Here is a 17,735-nt window from a genome sequence, read left to right on the forward strand (position 1 = left end):
TACGAAGATCAAAGTGGTGTCATTATGTAGGTGTTATAAAAATAATTCATGTAACCAAAAAACCAAGGTGAATATAAGAGATCAAAATCATTCAAAAGGTCAAAAATGTATAATTGACCATCACTTTTGCCCTTTTATGCAACCATATAAATGTGATATTCAAATGATGTTTTTACAGTGAAATGGCTTTGAATATAAATTTAATAAAACAGATAGCAGACTTATGATAGTTCTTAACCTTTCTTTAAAAAAAAAACACCGGAAATTAACTGATAATTAGTCACTTTTCACTAGCTATTAAAAAATATTCTTCATTTAATACTAAGTACTACTTAACAGCATCTAATTTGAGTTCTACTATTCAAAATTCTTATACTAGGTAAAAAAAAAAAAAAATACATATTTCACTATTTAAACTCAATCACTGTTCTGAAAACTAACTAGTGGAACTCAAATACGCTAGTTAAAACATGAATTTTTGATACTTGGGGATAGCATTGTGAAAAGTCAACTATTTTTTTTTATAAATAATATATTTAGACTTCTTTGCATATTAAATATTCTTACTAATATTACTTTAAGAGTGTACTTTCTTAAATAGGCCCCATTGAAAATCGAATTTTCTTTAATGATGTCTTTTTCCTAAAAATGTTTTTCATCTTTGATCAAGAGGAACAAAATCATAATGTACAATAATAAAATCATAGCTAAATATAACTTCAAGTTTCCTTTAATATTTCATAAATAATATATATACGTGATATATCATCATAAAATCAACCTTGGAAAAAAAAATAAAAACATGAAAAAGAAGGATGATTATTTTTAGAAGTATTTTAACTTAATAAGAAGCAATTATGGGATTCCCCCTGTTTATTATGAACCCTTATATTTGGAAAATATCTACAATTAAGATTTTAATCTGATAGCTAAAAATCTAAGCTTTTTGATGAGGTTTCTCAAATATCTAATTGATTAAAAGTTAGGTTTTTTTAAGCCAAGGGCAATCAGTTTTTATATTTATCAAGAATAATTGTTTTTTTGTCACATTTAATCAGTAATTCCAAAGTGGAATATTAGAGCATAACGAGAGTTGTATAGAAGATGACCTTAGGGCGTTTGATATTTTTTTCCTCGTTGGTAATCTGAGTAAATTGTTTAATTTTCCAAAGCTATTATCATTACTCTTTAGTTCTTGAGAAGGGAATATCTAATTATAGAGTAATCACTCTTTCTTGTGCTCATGAAAGGTGGAAAGTAATAAAGATAATTCTTTGGAGAGTTAAAAGTTTAAATCCTTGTTGGACTCAAAGTAAAATTGAGGATTGATAGTAATTCTGGCCTCGCTATATACGGAGTTGGATTTTTGTTTATTAATTTTCTCTTATAGCTGCTCACAGCTAATCTTATACAACGTCATGATAGCTTCGCTGAACCCCTCACTAAAATTCTTCAAATTCCTACAATTATCAGGTAAATTTACGTTTTCTTATATTTTTACATCCCTAAGCATAACAACATAAATTATTATTTATTTTCTCCCACTATTTACTTTCATTGTTTTACATCCTCAAATAAACTTTAGTTACATAGTTTTGAAAATTACTTTCAAATTAAATCATAAAAAGCGGTGCGCTTGACTACACTTAAGTAAAAAAAAAAGAAAAAAAAAAAAAAGATTATAGAAATTCAAAGACCAGCTTTAATTGATTTTTCAGCATCTTTATGAATTTGCGCAAAAAGAATACCAGCCTTTTTTTATGTAGATATATCATATATATATAAATTTAAAAATGATTCTTAACAATAAAATCAGATTTTTCTCGTTTCAAAACAAAAAAAACTTGATACTTTGTTATTTAGGGATTTAATAATAAGATATTTATTTTATTTTGTAGTAGATAATACGGTTTTACCAAATGTTTCGGAGAAGAGCAGTTTAGTTGTCATGACTTTTTATTAGTCTAGCTACAAGCAGCTTTTGAAGAAAGGAAATAAACACAAATCCAACTCCCTATCTAGAAAAAGGAATGATTACAAAGTCGAAACTCAACTTTACTCTGAGTCCAACAAGGACTTACACTTATAACTCTCCAAAACATACTCAGTTTTACTCTTTGTGTATCACTGGAGCACAGAAACTAGTGATTACTTTATATTTAGATGTTCTCTTATCAAGAACTAAAGAATAATTATAAAATTTAAGGATAATAATAACACTCATAACATCGTTAACTAGAAAATAATATTGCAGGCGTTAAGGTCATATTTTATGCAACCGTAAATATAACAATTTCATTTATATAGAATGTCCTGTTCATGTTTTTTCAGGAGTTTGAAATATCCTATTTACTCGTATACCATTAGCTTTAAAAAAATAGATAGTCATAACTAGAAAATTTACATTATAATGAAAAAGGAAAATTGAAAAATTAAAGATTTACTCGTAAATTACCTGTAGTTTTTCAAATTTTTCTCTTTGACGATCAGCTTCGATTTGGAATTCTTCTTTCTCTGATTGGAATCGATTTGCATTTACTTGAGCCTTTTCCATTTGTGATTGTAAATTATCCAACTCATACAAGAGCTTTTCTTTGTCCGTTTGAATCTATAAAAAAACATAGAAAACAAATAACACTTTTTTATGTATTTTATAAGGTATATTTGAAAAATATACCTTATAAAAGATGTGCTATTTTTGTATTTAATTATATTATTATGTAAACTGTTTAGATACACATAAATAAATATATATAAACATATATTTATGTATGACATAATATTGACATAAGTATAACCCAATTTCTACGATGTTGTAATTTTTTCAAAAAATTATTAGCAATTTTACTTTAGTGTTCATCAATACGATTACCAAATATAGACATTAATTCCACTCTCCTGATTGATTGATTTATCACTTAGTATTAAACTTAATTGAATGTACTCAAAGCCAAGCAGTTCATGCAATATTATACAGCTGAATGCTCAAAATAATACGTGGGTAAAAATCTTAAGTTAATATATAAACATATTTTATAAATATACAACTGTAAATCATGGCAATCAGCTTGATTTCCTTTATAAACGGGTGTCTCATTAATTGTGTATCACTAGATAAGCAACTATAATAAACCTGCAATTATAGACGTATATTTTCTGACTGGATACCCTTTAGTTGTGTGTAGTGCTATGTCAGTCCTAATTTATTCAGCCCAGTCCAGTCTAAGAATTGGTCCTTGGGACTCCCATTCTAAGATTTTCAGTTCTAGAACAGATTTAAAAAGAAGAAATGAAGATGAGTGACGTCATCGAGGGCCAAACTTTTAGGACTGATATGCAGAACTGAACTGGACCAGACTGAGACTAAACTGGATGGGACTGCAGTTTTAAGTTCTAAATAACGACCAACACTTAACTAGCTGTTAACCTTTACGAAAGTTTACACAAGGATTTATAGGATTTTCCCAAAGACTTTGAAAAAACTATTTGTGTCACTCTCCTGAGTTTTTCAGGCTGTCCTGGTCGAGGCTTGTATTCCAGGGTCAGTCCTTGTTTTATAGCGGTTTCACCATAGAGAAATTGAAGGTCTGGATACCTTCAACTGCTTTGCTAAAGTAGTAATACTAATCCCTGCTTGACGACCAACTGCATGTGTACAAGTAACTTGCGTAAAATTAATAAACTTAAGTTAAGCAAAAAACAAAACGAGATATAATGTAAGCAAATACACTGTCGAATGCATTAATATTAGTGTTGAACCGGTCCTTATTTAGGTCCGAAGACCATTTTCCAGTTTAACTATTGTTGTTCCTAGCAGCAGAATGTAAGATCGACCCTTTGTGACATCATTAAGGGTTTTTTCCTTTTTTAATTATTCTGTTAAATAATAGGATAAATTATGTAACTAAGCAAAAATTTAAAAAGTTCGTTTCATATTGCATTACAATGAAAGTATCAATATCTTTTGCAAGATATCAGCTATACACTTAATATATAGGTATTTCATATAAGCCATCGACATTTTTAGGAAAAATTGCAAAGACTTACACTTAAGGACCGTTCCTAATACGGTTCTGGACCTAATAAAGAAAAACCAACTCAACACTAATTATCATATTAACTTGACTGATCTCAACTCGTCTACAATATAGTACTGCTTCATATGTTTAACCAAGCTAAATTATTATTTCGGAAACGCAACAGCAAGATACAATTAATGGTGCAATCTTTAGTTTGTGATGAATTAAAATAGACACTTTATGGTGAATTGTAGTAAACTTTCAGTTAAATAATTGTTCTATCTATTACTCTTTAAATAGTTTACTTGCTTTATTAAACAGTACCTAAATAAGGAATATATATACTTACATAATTATTAGCAGTAGGATTTGGTCTAAAAATTCTAGACTGGTCTGTCTCCGTTATGATTTTTATCAAACCGAAGTAATTTGGTCAATTAAAAAGTTACATCCTTGACCAGTTTAAAAAAAATCGATCTAGATCAGTCCTAAATAAAAGTTCGAACTGGATCTGTCTTTAAAAAAATGATTTAGATGGGTCTCAATTAAAATTAGGTATATACCAATTCTATTTATGAATTGTTGGAAAAGTCATCTGTATTTCAAATTCTTAATGTTGGCATAATAACATCATATAAAGGTAAATTTGTTGCATAAATAATATTTATACAAGTTATAAATCTGGACAGGTGAGAAAATCGCTCCATAGATTGAGACTGAAAAAAATCAGTCCCTGATTTGAAAACGAGTAAATTTTGGTCTACGATCTCAAATTGGTTTATAAAAATCACTTAAGACCGAACCAGAAAGAAATCGTATTGTACCGAGTCTCAACACTATTAGTTATACTTTTTGTTACGAAATAAAATAGTATGAATATGATTGACGTTATTGTTTTTAACAAGTTATAAGTAATTTATTTTTAATGAATTTTCATCGTAATTACATTGCACATAACTCAATGATGAAAAATAGATTACTTAACATCTGAACAAATACTAGACTTGCAATCTCGTTAATAGGGGCATGTAAATAATAATAAATAATTCTTTCATTAAATAACAATTGTAAAAGAGAAAAACTAAATTTTTGTATAAGAAGAATGAATCATGAATTGGGAGATAGGTACTTATCCCATCGTCCATTGAAAAATTGAATCTGTGAATTAAGTAAGTAGAAAGAGTTATAGAAAAAGAATAGATTTTATCGGAAAAATTCATTTTTTGGGGTCTAAACTTGAAAGAGTGCTCCCAAAGCAAACCCCTATGTACAGATATGATTCAATTTGGTAAAGAAAAAGCAAAAATTTTATATAAAATTTCCTTTTACTCCTTTCAAATCTAACTTCTAATTCCATATATCCTTTATTAGTGAGTATGGTGGAAGGATCTCCTTTAAAATTTCATCAAAAGAAAACATTTTTTGAGGGAGTATCCATGACATTGTTATTATATTGTCAGTTCCTTTCTAGTTTATCATATTTTACTTGTATTAGAGAAAAATGTCTATTCAGGATTTTTTTATCTATATATTACATTATACTAATTAATTTAAGTTTCGGCTACACAATAAAACGATAAAAAAAAATGATTATTGAATCTAAACCGTAATTGTTATTTTAAAGAGATTGTATGATTTTAAAAGTGAATACATTATCCAGATGTTAAGTAATCCATGGTTTAAATAACTAAATTAATCTGAAGTCTCAAAATTTTTAACGAAATATGAGTAAATATATTTAGTTATACTGAAAGAACTATAAAACATTTATCAGTTAAACTTATTTAACGTTGTATACACATGTATAACATAGACGGCGTAGATAAATATTGATATGATCTAGGTTTAATCCTTTTGTTTTTGGAAATATATTAACCTATTACATCAGTTGCATTATTGTATTAGATTATCCGTTTATCGCTTAAAAAAGCGACATACCTAAATATTTTTATACTTAATGTTTCTTTAATCATTTTTTGCAATAATATAAATATAGAAGTATGGAACAAAACTTCATCTTGTGCTGTACAAGGAAGCATAAGCATATAAAACATGTTTGTGCACAGTTAAGGAAAAATTTACCTCACTTGAATATTTATAGCATCTACCTGTGAATAAGATCTATTCATTCCTTTAAGAAATATGATACAGCTGTCTATGGAGCCTTGATAGACCTAAAAAATTTAGCTCTCCTCAATATTATTTTTTTTGGTACGTGATAAATTGTTTTATGTTTAAGAAACTTTTAGGAATATTTTCTCTTTCTACGGTCTAGGTACATGAATGTAAAATTGGGCAAATTGAATGAACTCACCCTTCTTGTTTCATTTTGCGATCTTTCATATTTTTCCTGAAGTCGATCAAAATCGGATTGACTCTTGTCCAATGTCTGTTGCGTCTTTTCCTGCTGCATTTGATATTTTCCAGCGGAGGCCTGAATCAGAAAATAAAGTAATCAATCGACGGATCTCTCATTGAATCTATATTTAGTGATCATACCTGTGATCTTTCCAAATCTTCTCTGAGCTTTTCAATTTCCGTTGCTATTTTCTCTCTATCTGTGTATGATCGATTTAAAGCCTGTTGCATTTTATCAAGCTCGTCTTGCATATTATCATTTTCAGATTGAGTGCTTTCCAGCTTTGCTCTGAGTCTATAAATTTCACCTTGAGATTTTTCAAGCTAAAAGGATGAAGAAGTTGTATGAACATTTACTTATATATTTTTTTAACCCCTAATTCTCACCTTTTCTTGCATTTGTTCTAATTCCACATGAGATCGTTCATAGTCGGATGTATTCAATCTTAATTCTGCTTGTACTCGTCTTAGTTCCGTTTGGGATTTATCTAGCTTGTCGGCAAGTTCTGCAATTTCAACAGCACTTCTAGCAGCATAGGATGAGGGTTGAGGGGAAGCACGTGTGTAAGGCTCTCTTTCTCGTTCCCTCTCTCTCATGTTTTCCCGTACTCTATCCATTTCAATATGTAGTCTATCATTTTCCTGTCTGAGTCTATCCACTTCTATTTCGGCTTTCGTATACTTTTGTCTCCAATCATTATATTCATTGTATCTTGAGGAAGTATCCCCATTCACTTTGTCCAGTTCAGCTTTGGATTTTCCAAGTTCACTTTGTGAGTACTCTAGTTTTGCTTCTAGCTTATCTTTTTCTGCGTATGCCTTCTCCAATCGTACTTGCAACTTTTCAACCTCTGATTCCAAAGAATGTAATTTCATTTTAAAATCCGTAATTTCTCTTTCATGCAATTCCTTTTCTTCCTTAATATCCTTTTCTGCTCTATCTCTTTGGTCTCGTAGCTGATTAATTTGTTTATCTCTATCTGAAAGAGCCTCTTCCAAACTTGTAAGGGTACCTTCAGACGTGAATGTCTGGGCTTGAACGGCACTCAACTTATTTCGTGCCATCTCTACTTGATTATCCTTTTCTTTGAGTAATTCTTCCAGATTTTCAACCTAAATAATAATTAAAAAAAAATGTAATATGGCGTCGTTAATAAATACGTTTGATCAAAGAAGAACACGAATACTTACTTTTCTTTGTAATACATTTATTTTTCTATCTTTTATATCAGATTGATCCCTTAGCTCAGTCAACTCATTGGCAATGCGGTTTTTATCTTGATTAGCTTGAAGAGCTGCCTGTGTCTTCTTTTCAATCATTTTATTTTTATCATCATGCTTATTTCGGAGATCATCAACCTAAAATAGAGAATTTATAGAATGGTCAAGTTTTATAAGGAAATTGAATAAATAAAAAAAACACATTGATTTTAGCATTTAAACACTTACATATACCGTTGTGTCATTCTTTTTTTATTTGGTCCAGTTCAGTTTTAGGACTGATTCTATTAGTCTTTGGGACTGGTGTTTAACACCGATTGCCCTTCGGACTGTCAGTACTACAACTGATTAAAAAAGAAGAAATAAAGTTGAGTGACATTATCAAAAAAATAACTTTATAAGTTTTATGACTGATATGTAGGACTAAACTGGACCAGAACAAGGCGGACATGACTGTAGTTTTTCCTCATTAATAATTTACTGTAATAGGAACATTTACATATATTAATATACACTGACACTTTATCCGAATGTTATTTTTCCCTATGATTATTTTTGCCGGAAAAAAAAAATACTTGGTGATAATTCATACTGCTATACTATGTATGTAATTAAAAATATGATTAAGTAACCCTCAACATCATTACTTAGGCTGGATGTTTAGTCTTGGTGACTGTCCTGTTGCTGTTGTCAGCCTTGCCAAAGCATAACACCCGATCATTTTACTTGTAGTAGACGGGTTCAACGGTAAAGATATTTTCATCAAATAAAAAGATTACCCAGTTGCTGCTATGCTAAAGATCATTCAAGAGTTGTTGACATCGCTGAACACGGAGTTCTTTTTGACGTTGGGACTGGAGTGGCCTCTCAACTCTTCTAAGTGACCTTCCTCCAGTCTTTCTGATGGCCTTGCCAAAAGTAGACCTATGTATCTTCTTCTTCTTGGCCTCAATGATGTTTTCAGGCTTCATTATGCTGGGTCTTTCACTCTTGGGTTGGTCCTTAAGGTTGTCCACATCAGCCAAACGATTTCTAACCTGACAGACTGTGGCCTTAGTTACGTGGTCCTTCTGGCATGGATTAAGTTTCTTATGATGGCTCTTCTTGCCTCCATGTTTACAACATGTACATCAATCAAACGCTTAGAATCTAAGCTATTCAAAAATAATCGGAACTTTAAGATTTAATAAACAACACCTATTCGAAACTGTATTTTTTTAAGGTCTCATTATTTTTTCTACAACCGGTAATTCTCAAGATGTGCTTGTAAAAGAGAATTTGTACTACATAAGGAGTCCCTGTAAAAAGAAATCCCAAAAAATTCCAAATATTGACAGCTGTGTATTTTTGGTTGTTAGCGAGATAACCCCGTCATTTATACGGCAGTTGTCATTATTTTTGTAACAACGATTTTAGTATTAGTTCGAACCAACTTTTGAAGTATAATATAAAATAAATCAATTATTAATTAATGAACAGATTCAGGTTTGAGGGCCAAATTATCGCAACTCAAAAACTACAAATATTAGTTATATTGTCTATATGTAATCCTGGAAGTATCATATGTAATGTAAATACTTAAAATCAGTGAAATTTTGACAATTGAAATACATCTTTCAGATCAATTTTATTCAAAATTTTGGAAAACACCATAATTGATAATGAAAATATGGTGTTTCCAAGGTTATTTAAGTCAAGTCAATATTTGAGTTACGACAATTTTGGCTCTCACTCCAGGCTTAATTAATGCAATTTGGGACAAATAATTAAATATCTTATCTATTAAGATTGGACTAGCATGAATGGAAGTCATTGTTACATAGTATTGCAAAATGAATCATCCCTCACATACATTTATTTTTCATCATTCGAAAAAGCTTCCGTAAGACAAAACGGTATTTGACTGCGTGGCTTTCGGCAAAGTGTCCTTGAATCCAGATTTATCTGTCGAATGAATGCCAAGTCCTACTTGCATGTCGTATGTTTGACAATCACACTTATTTATGCTTGATACATATCAAAGTCGGTCATTAATTATTCTTTGATTTTCATCTCAATAATTTGACGAAATTATTATTGAGTTATTTTTATGAGGAAGATAAAGATTAAATAATACTTGGAACACGATAGTTATTGACAAACTCGGAGCTATTCATTTTTAGAGTTGAAAAATTCAGGAATTAAATTTCTTTTTATTTGATCTTCTTAGTTTATTTTATTTGAATAATATTAAAAAAGTATTTTTAATTTCTTAAGACGATCATTACAAAATTGTTTTATTTCAACTTTCCTTTAACATGAAAAATAGCATTTGTATGTTTTAAAAAAGAAAAGAAAAAGAGCAAAAAAGAGTAGTCCTTCTAATTATGGAGTATTCAAAATCAAATATGAATTAAAAATCAATGCAAAACACAGATTAAGAATATTTTTATTACTTTGTCATTTTTAAAATAATAAGCTATGAAATATTTGGAATAGAGGTTTCCATTTTAGCATTTTATTTTAAGGAATACTTCATTAAACGAATTTAAGTAACTCGTGGTATATTATTGAAAACCAAATCATATACTACTCTTTAAAAAAAGAAACTGTTATTTTTTAATTCTGAAACGCTTTCGATCTTCCAATTAATTTTGGTATTTTCTTGGTAGACATGTTAACAATTTATGTTGACAAGATCAGACATTTTGCATTGTTAGTTTGTTTTTGAGAGACAAGAAGGTTCAATGTCTTTTGTCTTTTTACAAGGATCCCTTCTTTATAACTAGGTAATTCTCAGTTACATGAGTTATGGAAATTTAAATAAATACATGATTACGTCACATTCCTGAAAAAACGGTAAATATAATTGGAAATATTGCACGTATAATCAAAGGGGAGGAAGAAGGCATACTATACATTTGTACACACACAATAATCGAACGTTTAAATATGCAAAATCCTGCGACAAATCATTAGCTTAATTAAAATAAGTGATTTACTCGTATAAAACGCATTAGCATGATTATAAAATCTTATACAATCCCCGTACATTTTTTTTACCAAATAAAACTAATAACGTTACACACTTATAAATATAATGAAGAAAAGAAAAGGATTTCCATGGCCTATTTTTTCTCATATTAAAGTAATCGTGCAAGTTTTTATTCATAAAAAGAGTCTTTTTTCATACTGCTTTTTTTCTAGGCCATGTATGAAGATGACATTTTTGTAAAAAAAAAAAAAAAAAAAAAAAAAAAAAAAAAAAAAAAAATTATCAAATTATCGCATCATTCAATTAAGATCCTTTTCACTATCATCTACTGGTTTTTGATTTTGGGAAGACAAAATGAATTACTGCCATAAAGAAGAGCACCTTCTACATGTAAAATAACAATAAAATGTAAATATTTTAATTATTCAGTCAAATCCAGATTTAAGAAAAATATGTTTATAATTAATGTTCGGACAAAAATCTATTTATTATTAGATAAAATACTTCACATAGAAGAAACATGACCAAACAATCCGCATAAAGTCAACTTTTTTCCCCTTTTTTTTAATATAAACTTCATAAAAATTATGAGAAAAAAGAATTTCCATGAACAAACTAATTTCAAAAGAATAACTTATTCCCATCCCATTGTTCATTGAGCTACGTGGGTAAATATGATATTTTTATCTCTTTAGAACAAGAATAACAGGTACCGACTGCAGCGTAGGGAGGATCAGTTTAAACATAAATAATATCCCTGTGAATATTTAATTTATTTGAACTTTTGTTTTTGCTGAGTGTGTTTCTAATCCGAATGATCTCCAAGTAATTGAACAAAACATGAAGAGTTTCAACAGTTCATGACTCCTCTACAGTATTATCAAGAGAAGATATTGTGTACATTTTATTTTATTCATTGTGATGATATTGCAAGAATATTTCAATTTTAAAAACTGTCGAACACAGCTAGAAAAGATAGGAATGAGATCATTTAAAAAATAAAAACATTTTTAGTAAAAAAAGGACATCTAAATATAATCACTTGAAAGTTTACTTACATCCATTTGAAGCATATTGTAATGCTCCTCTTTAGCGATGAGAGATTCTTTAAGGACAGCAATGTGCTTCTGATAATCAATATGCTGCTCTTCAACCGTTTTCATTTTCGTTGTCATTTGCAGGAGTTCCTGCTCTTTTCGTTGAATTTCTAATCTATAGTCCTCGAGCTACAAAAAAAGAAAAGAAAAGAGAAGAAGTTATGTTTTCTATTATCATCCATTTTGCAATATAATTTTTTATATAATAATAATAAAAATACAAAATCATTATTAATAGATCGAATAAAATCTAAAAATTACCTTGTTATATATTTTTTTTAAAGGAAAAGAAAAGAAAGGAGAAAGCATGGCGCATGACTCTGAGAGTCATGAGATTTCATTTGAACGTGAAGGTAGGTTTGGTATTTTACTAGGTAATTTCCTATTGTAAATGCATATACCTATTTATGTTAATATTTCGCAAAAATATAAAGTTAATCTTCTTTTTTTTCATATTCATGATGAAACAAATGCAAAGACCTATGCAAAAGTTACCATTAAATATACAGAGGTATTTGATTCTTCCAATACATACTCATGGGAGAAAGCCTTCCCTCTCTCAAAATTAAATAAGAATCTCACTTTCATGAGACTTTCAAACCAAAAGAAGGTTAAAAAATAGAGAAACAGAAAGAAAGAAAGGAGGAAATAAAAAACCTAGATGACAAAATTACATATTTCTTAATGTAATCTTGATAGCATTATATTTTTCTTCGTTTTCTAACATCAGGAAAAGGTATTTGAAACTTTATGTTCCATATAAATGATTACTTTACAAAAAAAAAATTTAATTTTTTAACATAGCATATATATATTTACGGGGTAGTGAATGAGTCTTGTACCACCACTTTAACTGTATTTTGAGAGTTGTATAAAGAGAGTTTAAAGCATAAAAACGATCACATTAATGAAAGACTGTGTTGATAAATTTCGAACGAGATATTAGAAACAAATATCCATCACTTCTGAACAAGCATGGAAACAAAAATGTTTGAGATTGCAACTTTGATTCTCGCAGCCCATGGATATCATCAAGCAGCTTGGGGTCAACTGCCATACCATCTTCTGTGTTTGAAAGTGCATAAAAGATGGATTCAGCATCAAGGATAATACTCAAAGTAAAAAGGGCAGTCAATGTAACCCTCAAATCTACCAAATACTCTTTTGAAGCCATATCCATGGCCGAACTCATAAAAAATAAGTCCGTAGACCTGTTTTCAGTGTTAAAATTGGTTAATGTTGCTGGCAGAAGTCAAAGAGGTTTGTGAGAGACAATTCTTAACTCAAAAACATCAACAATTCCGTATAAAACGTTGTAGTAGTCGATTTAATTAACTTCTAGAAGTTGGGCCTCAACCCACTAGACTAAAGCAGCAGGTAGAAAGAAATACTTTAAGAAATTTTTAAAAAACATTAATGCATTATCATAAATTATGCGGAATGCATTGACCTATTTAACCTTATAAAATTTAATTTAATATAAACTATAAAATCATTAATGCATCTTAAAATACCTTTTTCTTTTGTGTTTTATAGGCCTATTTTTTAATTTAATTCCCTAATAATTTGAAAATGTAATGGCATTTTTTTGTTCAAATGTCATTGGTGTATTTGTGAAAATTAATCAACATTCATTCTCCATAATTGCAATAAATGAGTAGAAAAAACTTTTCTTTAAGTTAGTTTTCAAAATCATATGTTTTGTTAAATTTGTATTAAATTTGTAACAAATGTATTTTTTTCTCCCTCCTTGATCGTATGGAATTGCACCAATAAGACATAAGCAAACATTTTAGTATTACAGCAATTATAATAAGCTTACCACAATTATCGTGCGTGTACATGCAATCTATTGTGCACTGTAATAACATAGACGGATATCGGGAGAAGAGTTACACCTCACGGAAACTTCCTTTTATCAACTAACGAGAGTCAATAATAGGTGCAGTAAATATAAATCCATTATTTTTCCAATAGTAATCTATATGTGCAATAGGTTTATGCGGGATGGTGTTAGAAAGATAAGAATTTGTGCTAAAAAAATTATTAGACAGTTTTGTGATTATTAGTTTCAGTATTGTTTGAGAATCCGTCTAAAATGGACACCGGTAAAGACAAAATACGACATACATATTTGAATGTTTTTCTTCGATAAGGGCGAAAAAAAAGAAGCCAAACGGCTCAAATTTTGAATAGTGCTTATGGTACTCTAACAGCCAATCATTTTTTATTTCGTCGATTCCTTTCAAGTAATTTTGATGTCAAAGAAGCACCACGCTCTGGAAGGCCAATTGTCGAAAATATTAAATAATGGAAATCGTCAAGTACGATTGTCATGTAAGGACTGTTTGATTGCCAAAGATATAAAAATTAATGAAAAGAATAAATCTGTTAATAATCATGGATTTATTTTACTACATATACAGTGTTGTTAATCGGTAGTATTTTAAGCATGTTGAGAAACAAATGAAACCGAGAATCAACATGGTCACCCTGACAATTTGAAGAATGTTTTGGAGGTGAGCAGCTTAGCGGTCATGATGTTTCATTAGATCAGCTAAAAGTATCTGTGACTTGCGTGGGTTTGGCGATAAGGAAATAAACTAGACAATATCCTGAATTCTACTTTAAGTCCAACAAGGACCTACAATTATGACTTCACAACAAATCCTGAAGGTTACTCTCCGTCTTTCATGAGAACACACAAATGTTCAATCAGGTTTTCTATATAATTGTGTATGGTAGGAAAGGATGTTGACTCTTCAGAAATTAAATAATAATAGCTTAGAAAAAGAAAATTCCCTCTTCAGGTTGTCAACTGAATGATAGTAAACTCGAATGTTTTGAATAGAACCTATACAAAAAGAGAAGAGTCCGGGCTCTAGTTTGTAAAAGGGGAAGACTCATCAAATGATTATACATAGTATAGCTATTGAGTTTTAAAAAATGATTTTAAAACTTTTGCACGACCCGTAAACAAACATTATGTATGTCCAATGTACATATTATATACATATAAGCAATTTTTTTCATTTTTCTAAGAATATTACGTCCATAGAGTGTACATACATATATTTGGAGGAATAAAGGAGGACAATAAAAAATATAGAACTTTCATAGTTCTTTATAAAATATTATACACGACGATCCGTATGTATAAGTATACTGCAAAATATATGCTTGCTTCACCCTTTCTCTATATCTTCATTATCAAGGGCTCCGAGTCCTTTCCTTTTTATACTCTCAAACTACTAATGCAGCATATATTTTGCAGGGAGTTCTACATATTTTGAAAGTAATAAGGGGGGAAAATATATACTAAGAAGTAAAAATATAAACATCAATGCCACTATTTAAGATGATAAAATTTTCTTAAATTATATATTAAGTACTAACATTTTTTTTTCTTTCCCTATAAAAAATTCATCACTTAATTTAATTTAACAGGTTTTTTTTTCATATTTAAAACGGTTTATACAAACATTTTTCTCTTATAAATATTTATTTGAACCTTTCTTCTCTCAAAATGAAAAACACTAAACATATGTATATTTAGAGCACCACATAAAGGACAAAGAAAGTGTTTTTTTACAGCATACAGGGTTAATTTTGTCTAGTAGTACACATTTTATTATTTTCAATCCAGAATGAAATTGGTACAAAATAACAGAGCACGGGCAGCAATACCTCTTATATCTGAACATATTAAGCTAAAGGTTGGAAAGAGAGAAAAAAATTATAAATTTTCTCAAGGCCAACAAAATTTGGGCAAAGTTTTGCTTTTAATGCCACTATGAATAAGAAGAGCAGCCACTACATCACAACCAAACATTCAGTCATTCTCAGATTCAAGGATATAATAATTTTGTTATTTAAATAATAAGTAATCTAACTCTTTGTAAGAATACTACTGAATATCATATCAGTAATTGGCAAAAAAATTCAGTGTTGTCCCTTATTACAGAAAGTACAGGTTTGAGTCTGTTAGGAAATGCATTAAATTAGGCACGGGCCATCTGCATGCGAATTTTGGCCCATTTCCTTATCATGGAAGCTATCAGGGCATCCAAATTAGAATGATACTTCTTTCAGACCCTGTTCTCCAAAATGGACCAGATTTTAAAATCCATTGGATTTAAATTTGGACTGGATATAGGCTAAAAGTTGTTTCTCCAATAGCTAAGGAAATGAGTTTCATACCACTTTTACATCATATTAGACGTTTAAGAGTGAGTACTATCATGTTGAAAGATATAAATCTCTTACCTGAAGTGGGAATTGGTACATGACTGGATACTTTTCCCCAAAATGGTACCCACGTACTCATTGCCATTAATTTTGTCTCGATAAAGCATAAAGATAGGATACATCTTATCGGAACGGCAGATGGACACATATACTATTAATTACTCCAGTTTTTGCATGTAATAGATCCTACAGGGTGAATCAGACCTTTTATGCAAAGAAAATTCGGTCATTTTGGGAGATTGAATAGAGCATCAATAATTAAAAAATCAGCATCACTAAAACAATTTTTAAAAAGCATGCCAGACTTTAATAAACAGAGAAATAACTTTTTTTTCTCTTCTGTTCGAAAAATGACCAATAAATGTTTTGAGCAAATTTTGTTGACGATTAGCCAATAATTTATTACAACTTTTTTACAATGACATCTTTAAATTTTATGAGTTATGTAAGTTTAATTTTAAGTTAGTTTTTTACAGTATCAACCATGTAAATCGAGTTTTTCTTGTTAAAGTATATAACTTCTAAACTTTTTATATTAAAGTCATAAGCATTCTTACTGATCAAATATGGGTTTCCTTTCAGACACTCTAATTATTTTTGGCCCTGCAATTGAATAACCAATTTAGTAGATATTCTAATATAAATTATATTTGGAGGATATTGCTGATGTAGTAATGTTAAAGACATATTAGAACTTAGTTTATTTGGTTAAGGAAACAAATTGAAAAATAAATGCCCTCAAGCTTAAAAAGAGAGCCTTTCAGTCGACTATGATTTCAATCAATATATCAATATAACCAATAAATTTGTCATTTCCACTATAAGTGATGGATTTTTTTCTTATAATAACATTATTTTTCATTAAATAAAAGTATATATCTATCTACTGGGTGGACGATCAACATTGAAGGGTCCTTATTTGCTGAAATACCACCGTTTTTAATATAAAAATGAAGTTTTTGCTTCGAATAAGAGTTGTATCTATGTTATTTCCTTATCTATATAAACAAACAGAAAAAATATTAAAACGAAATAGAAAAACAAAAGGGGAAATGGAAACAGGTGTCAAAATTCCTGGACGCCTGGCTGAAGTAAAAGTATATATCAGCTCTTATTGGCGTCAGTATAAGCACTCTCGAACTTGTGATAAAGCGAAAAAGGAACAGAGAAAGCCTCGAAAGGAAGTTAGGATCAGAAAGGAGTTTTTGAAGAGAATCACGGTAGACCCAACAAAGTCAATGTGAGCCGATGTACTTGAGCTCAAAGTCAACCATAATATCATCATGAGAGTTGTTACTGCATCGGAGCTTAAGAACTTGTTCAGAAGAAAAAAACAGATGCTCACGGAAGTTACGAAAGAACGGAGATTTGCCAGATGTTATAATTTATTGACCTGGATGATACTTCACACTGTTTTCACTATGAAGAGATTTTCCGGCAAGAAGATCTTTGCAGTGGATTAGTTTCACAAGAGACGGAATGATATGTGGCTGACACTGGGGAAGATGGGCGTCGAGGGGATCAGACCTCTAAAAACCCACAGCAAGTGATGGTTTTGTCCATCATTGCCAGTGATGTAAAGAAGATGCTGCCTATTTTCTGTGGAAAGGACAATAAGTGCAACACTGAGTAGCAGGCTGTTTATCCAAAGGATAAGAAAGTGGATGCTGTGTCTTGTCTGCTAACTGATAATGTTTTGAATAATTAAAAAAAAATGTTTGTTATTTATGTAAATCTAACATAAATAAAATGCATTGGCCGATTTTCTGTGTATGCCATTTTAGCCTTTCAAATTTCCTTAAAGTAATTTATCTAAAT

The 17,735-nt window shown here is 29.9% G+C and overlaps 1 protein-coding gene across 4 annotated transcripts in view; it reads right to left on the reverse strand.

The window, feature by feature from the left end:
* brp (ELKS/RAB6-interacting/CAST family member bruchpilot) overlaps positions 1-17,735 on the reverse strand; it is a 62,112-nt gene that overhangs the window by 11,031 nt on the left and 33,346 nt on the right. For all 4 annotated transcript variants that reach the window (XM_040723350.2, XM_040723348.2, XM_040723347.2 and 1 more), the window contains 6 exons: positions 11,631-11,798; positions 7,569-7,736; positions 6,765-7,490; positions 6,519-6,701; positions 6,334-6,453; positions 2,456-2,608 (listed from right to left, as the gene is read on the reverse strand). In XM_040723350.2, coding sequence (XP_040579284.1) covers positions 2,456-2,608; positions 6,334-6,453; positions 6,519-6,701; positions 6,765-7,490; positions 7,569-7,736; positions 11,631-11,798 — 1,518 coding nt within the window. The remainder of the gene's footprint in view (positions 1-2,455; positions 2,609-6,333; positions 6,454-6,518; positions 6,702-6,764; positions 7,491-7,568; positions 7,737-11,630; positions 11,799-17,735) is intronic.

This window comes from Lepeophtheirus salmonis, chromosome 13, assembly GCF_016086655.4.
Source record: "Lepeophtheirus salmonis chromosome 13, UVic_Lsal_1.4, whole genome shotgun sequence".
In the NCBI taxonomy this organism is placed as follows: domain Eukaryota; kingdom Metazoa; phylum Arthropoda; class Copepoda; order Siphonostomatoida; family Caligidae; genus Lepeophtheirus; species Lepeophtheirus salmonis.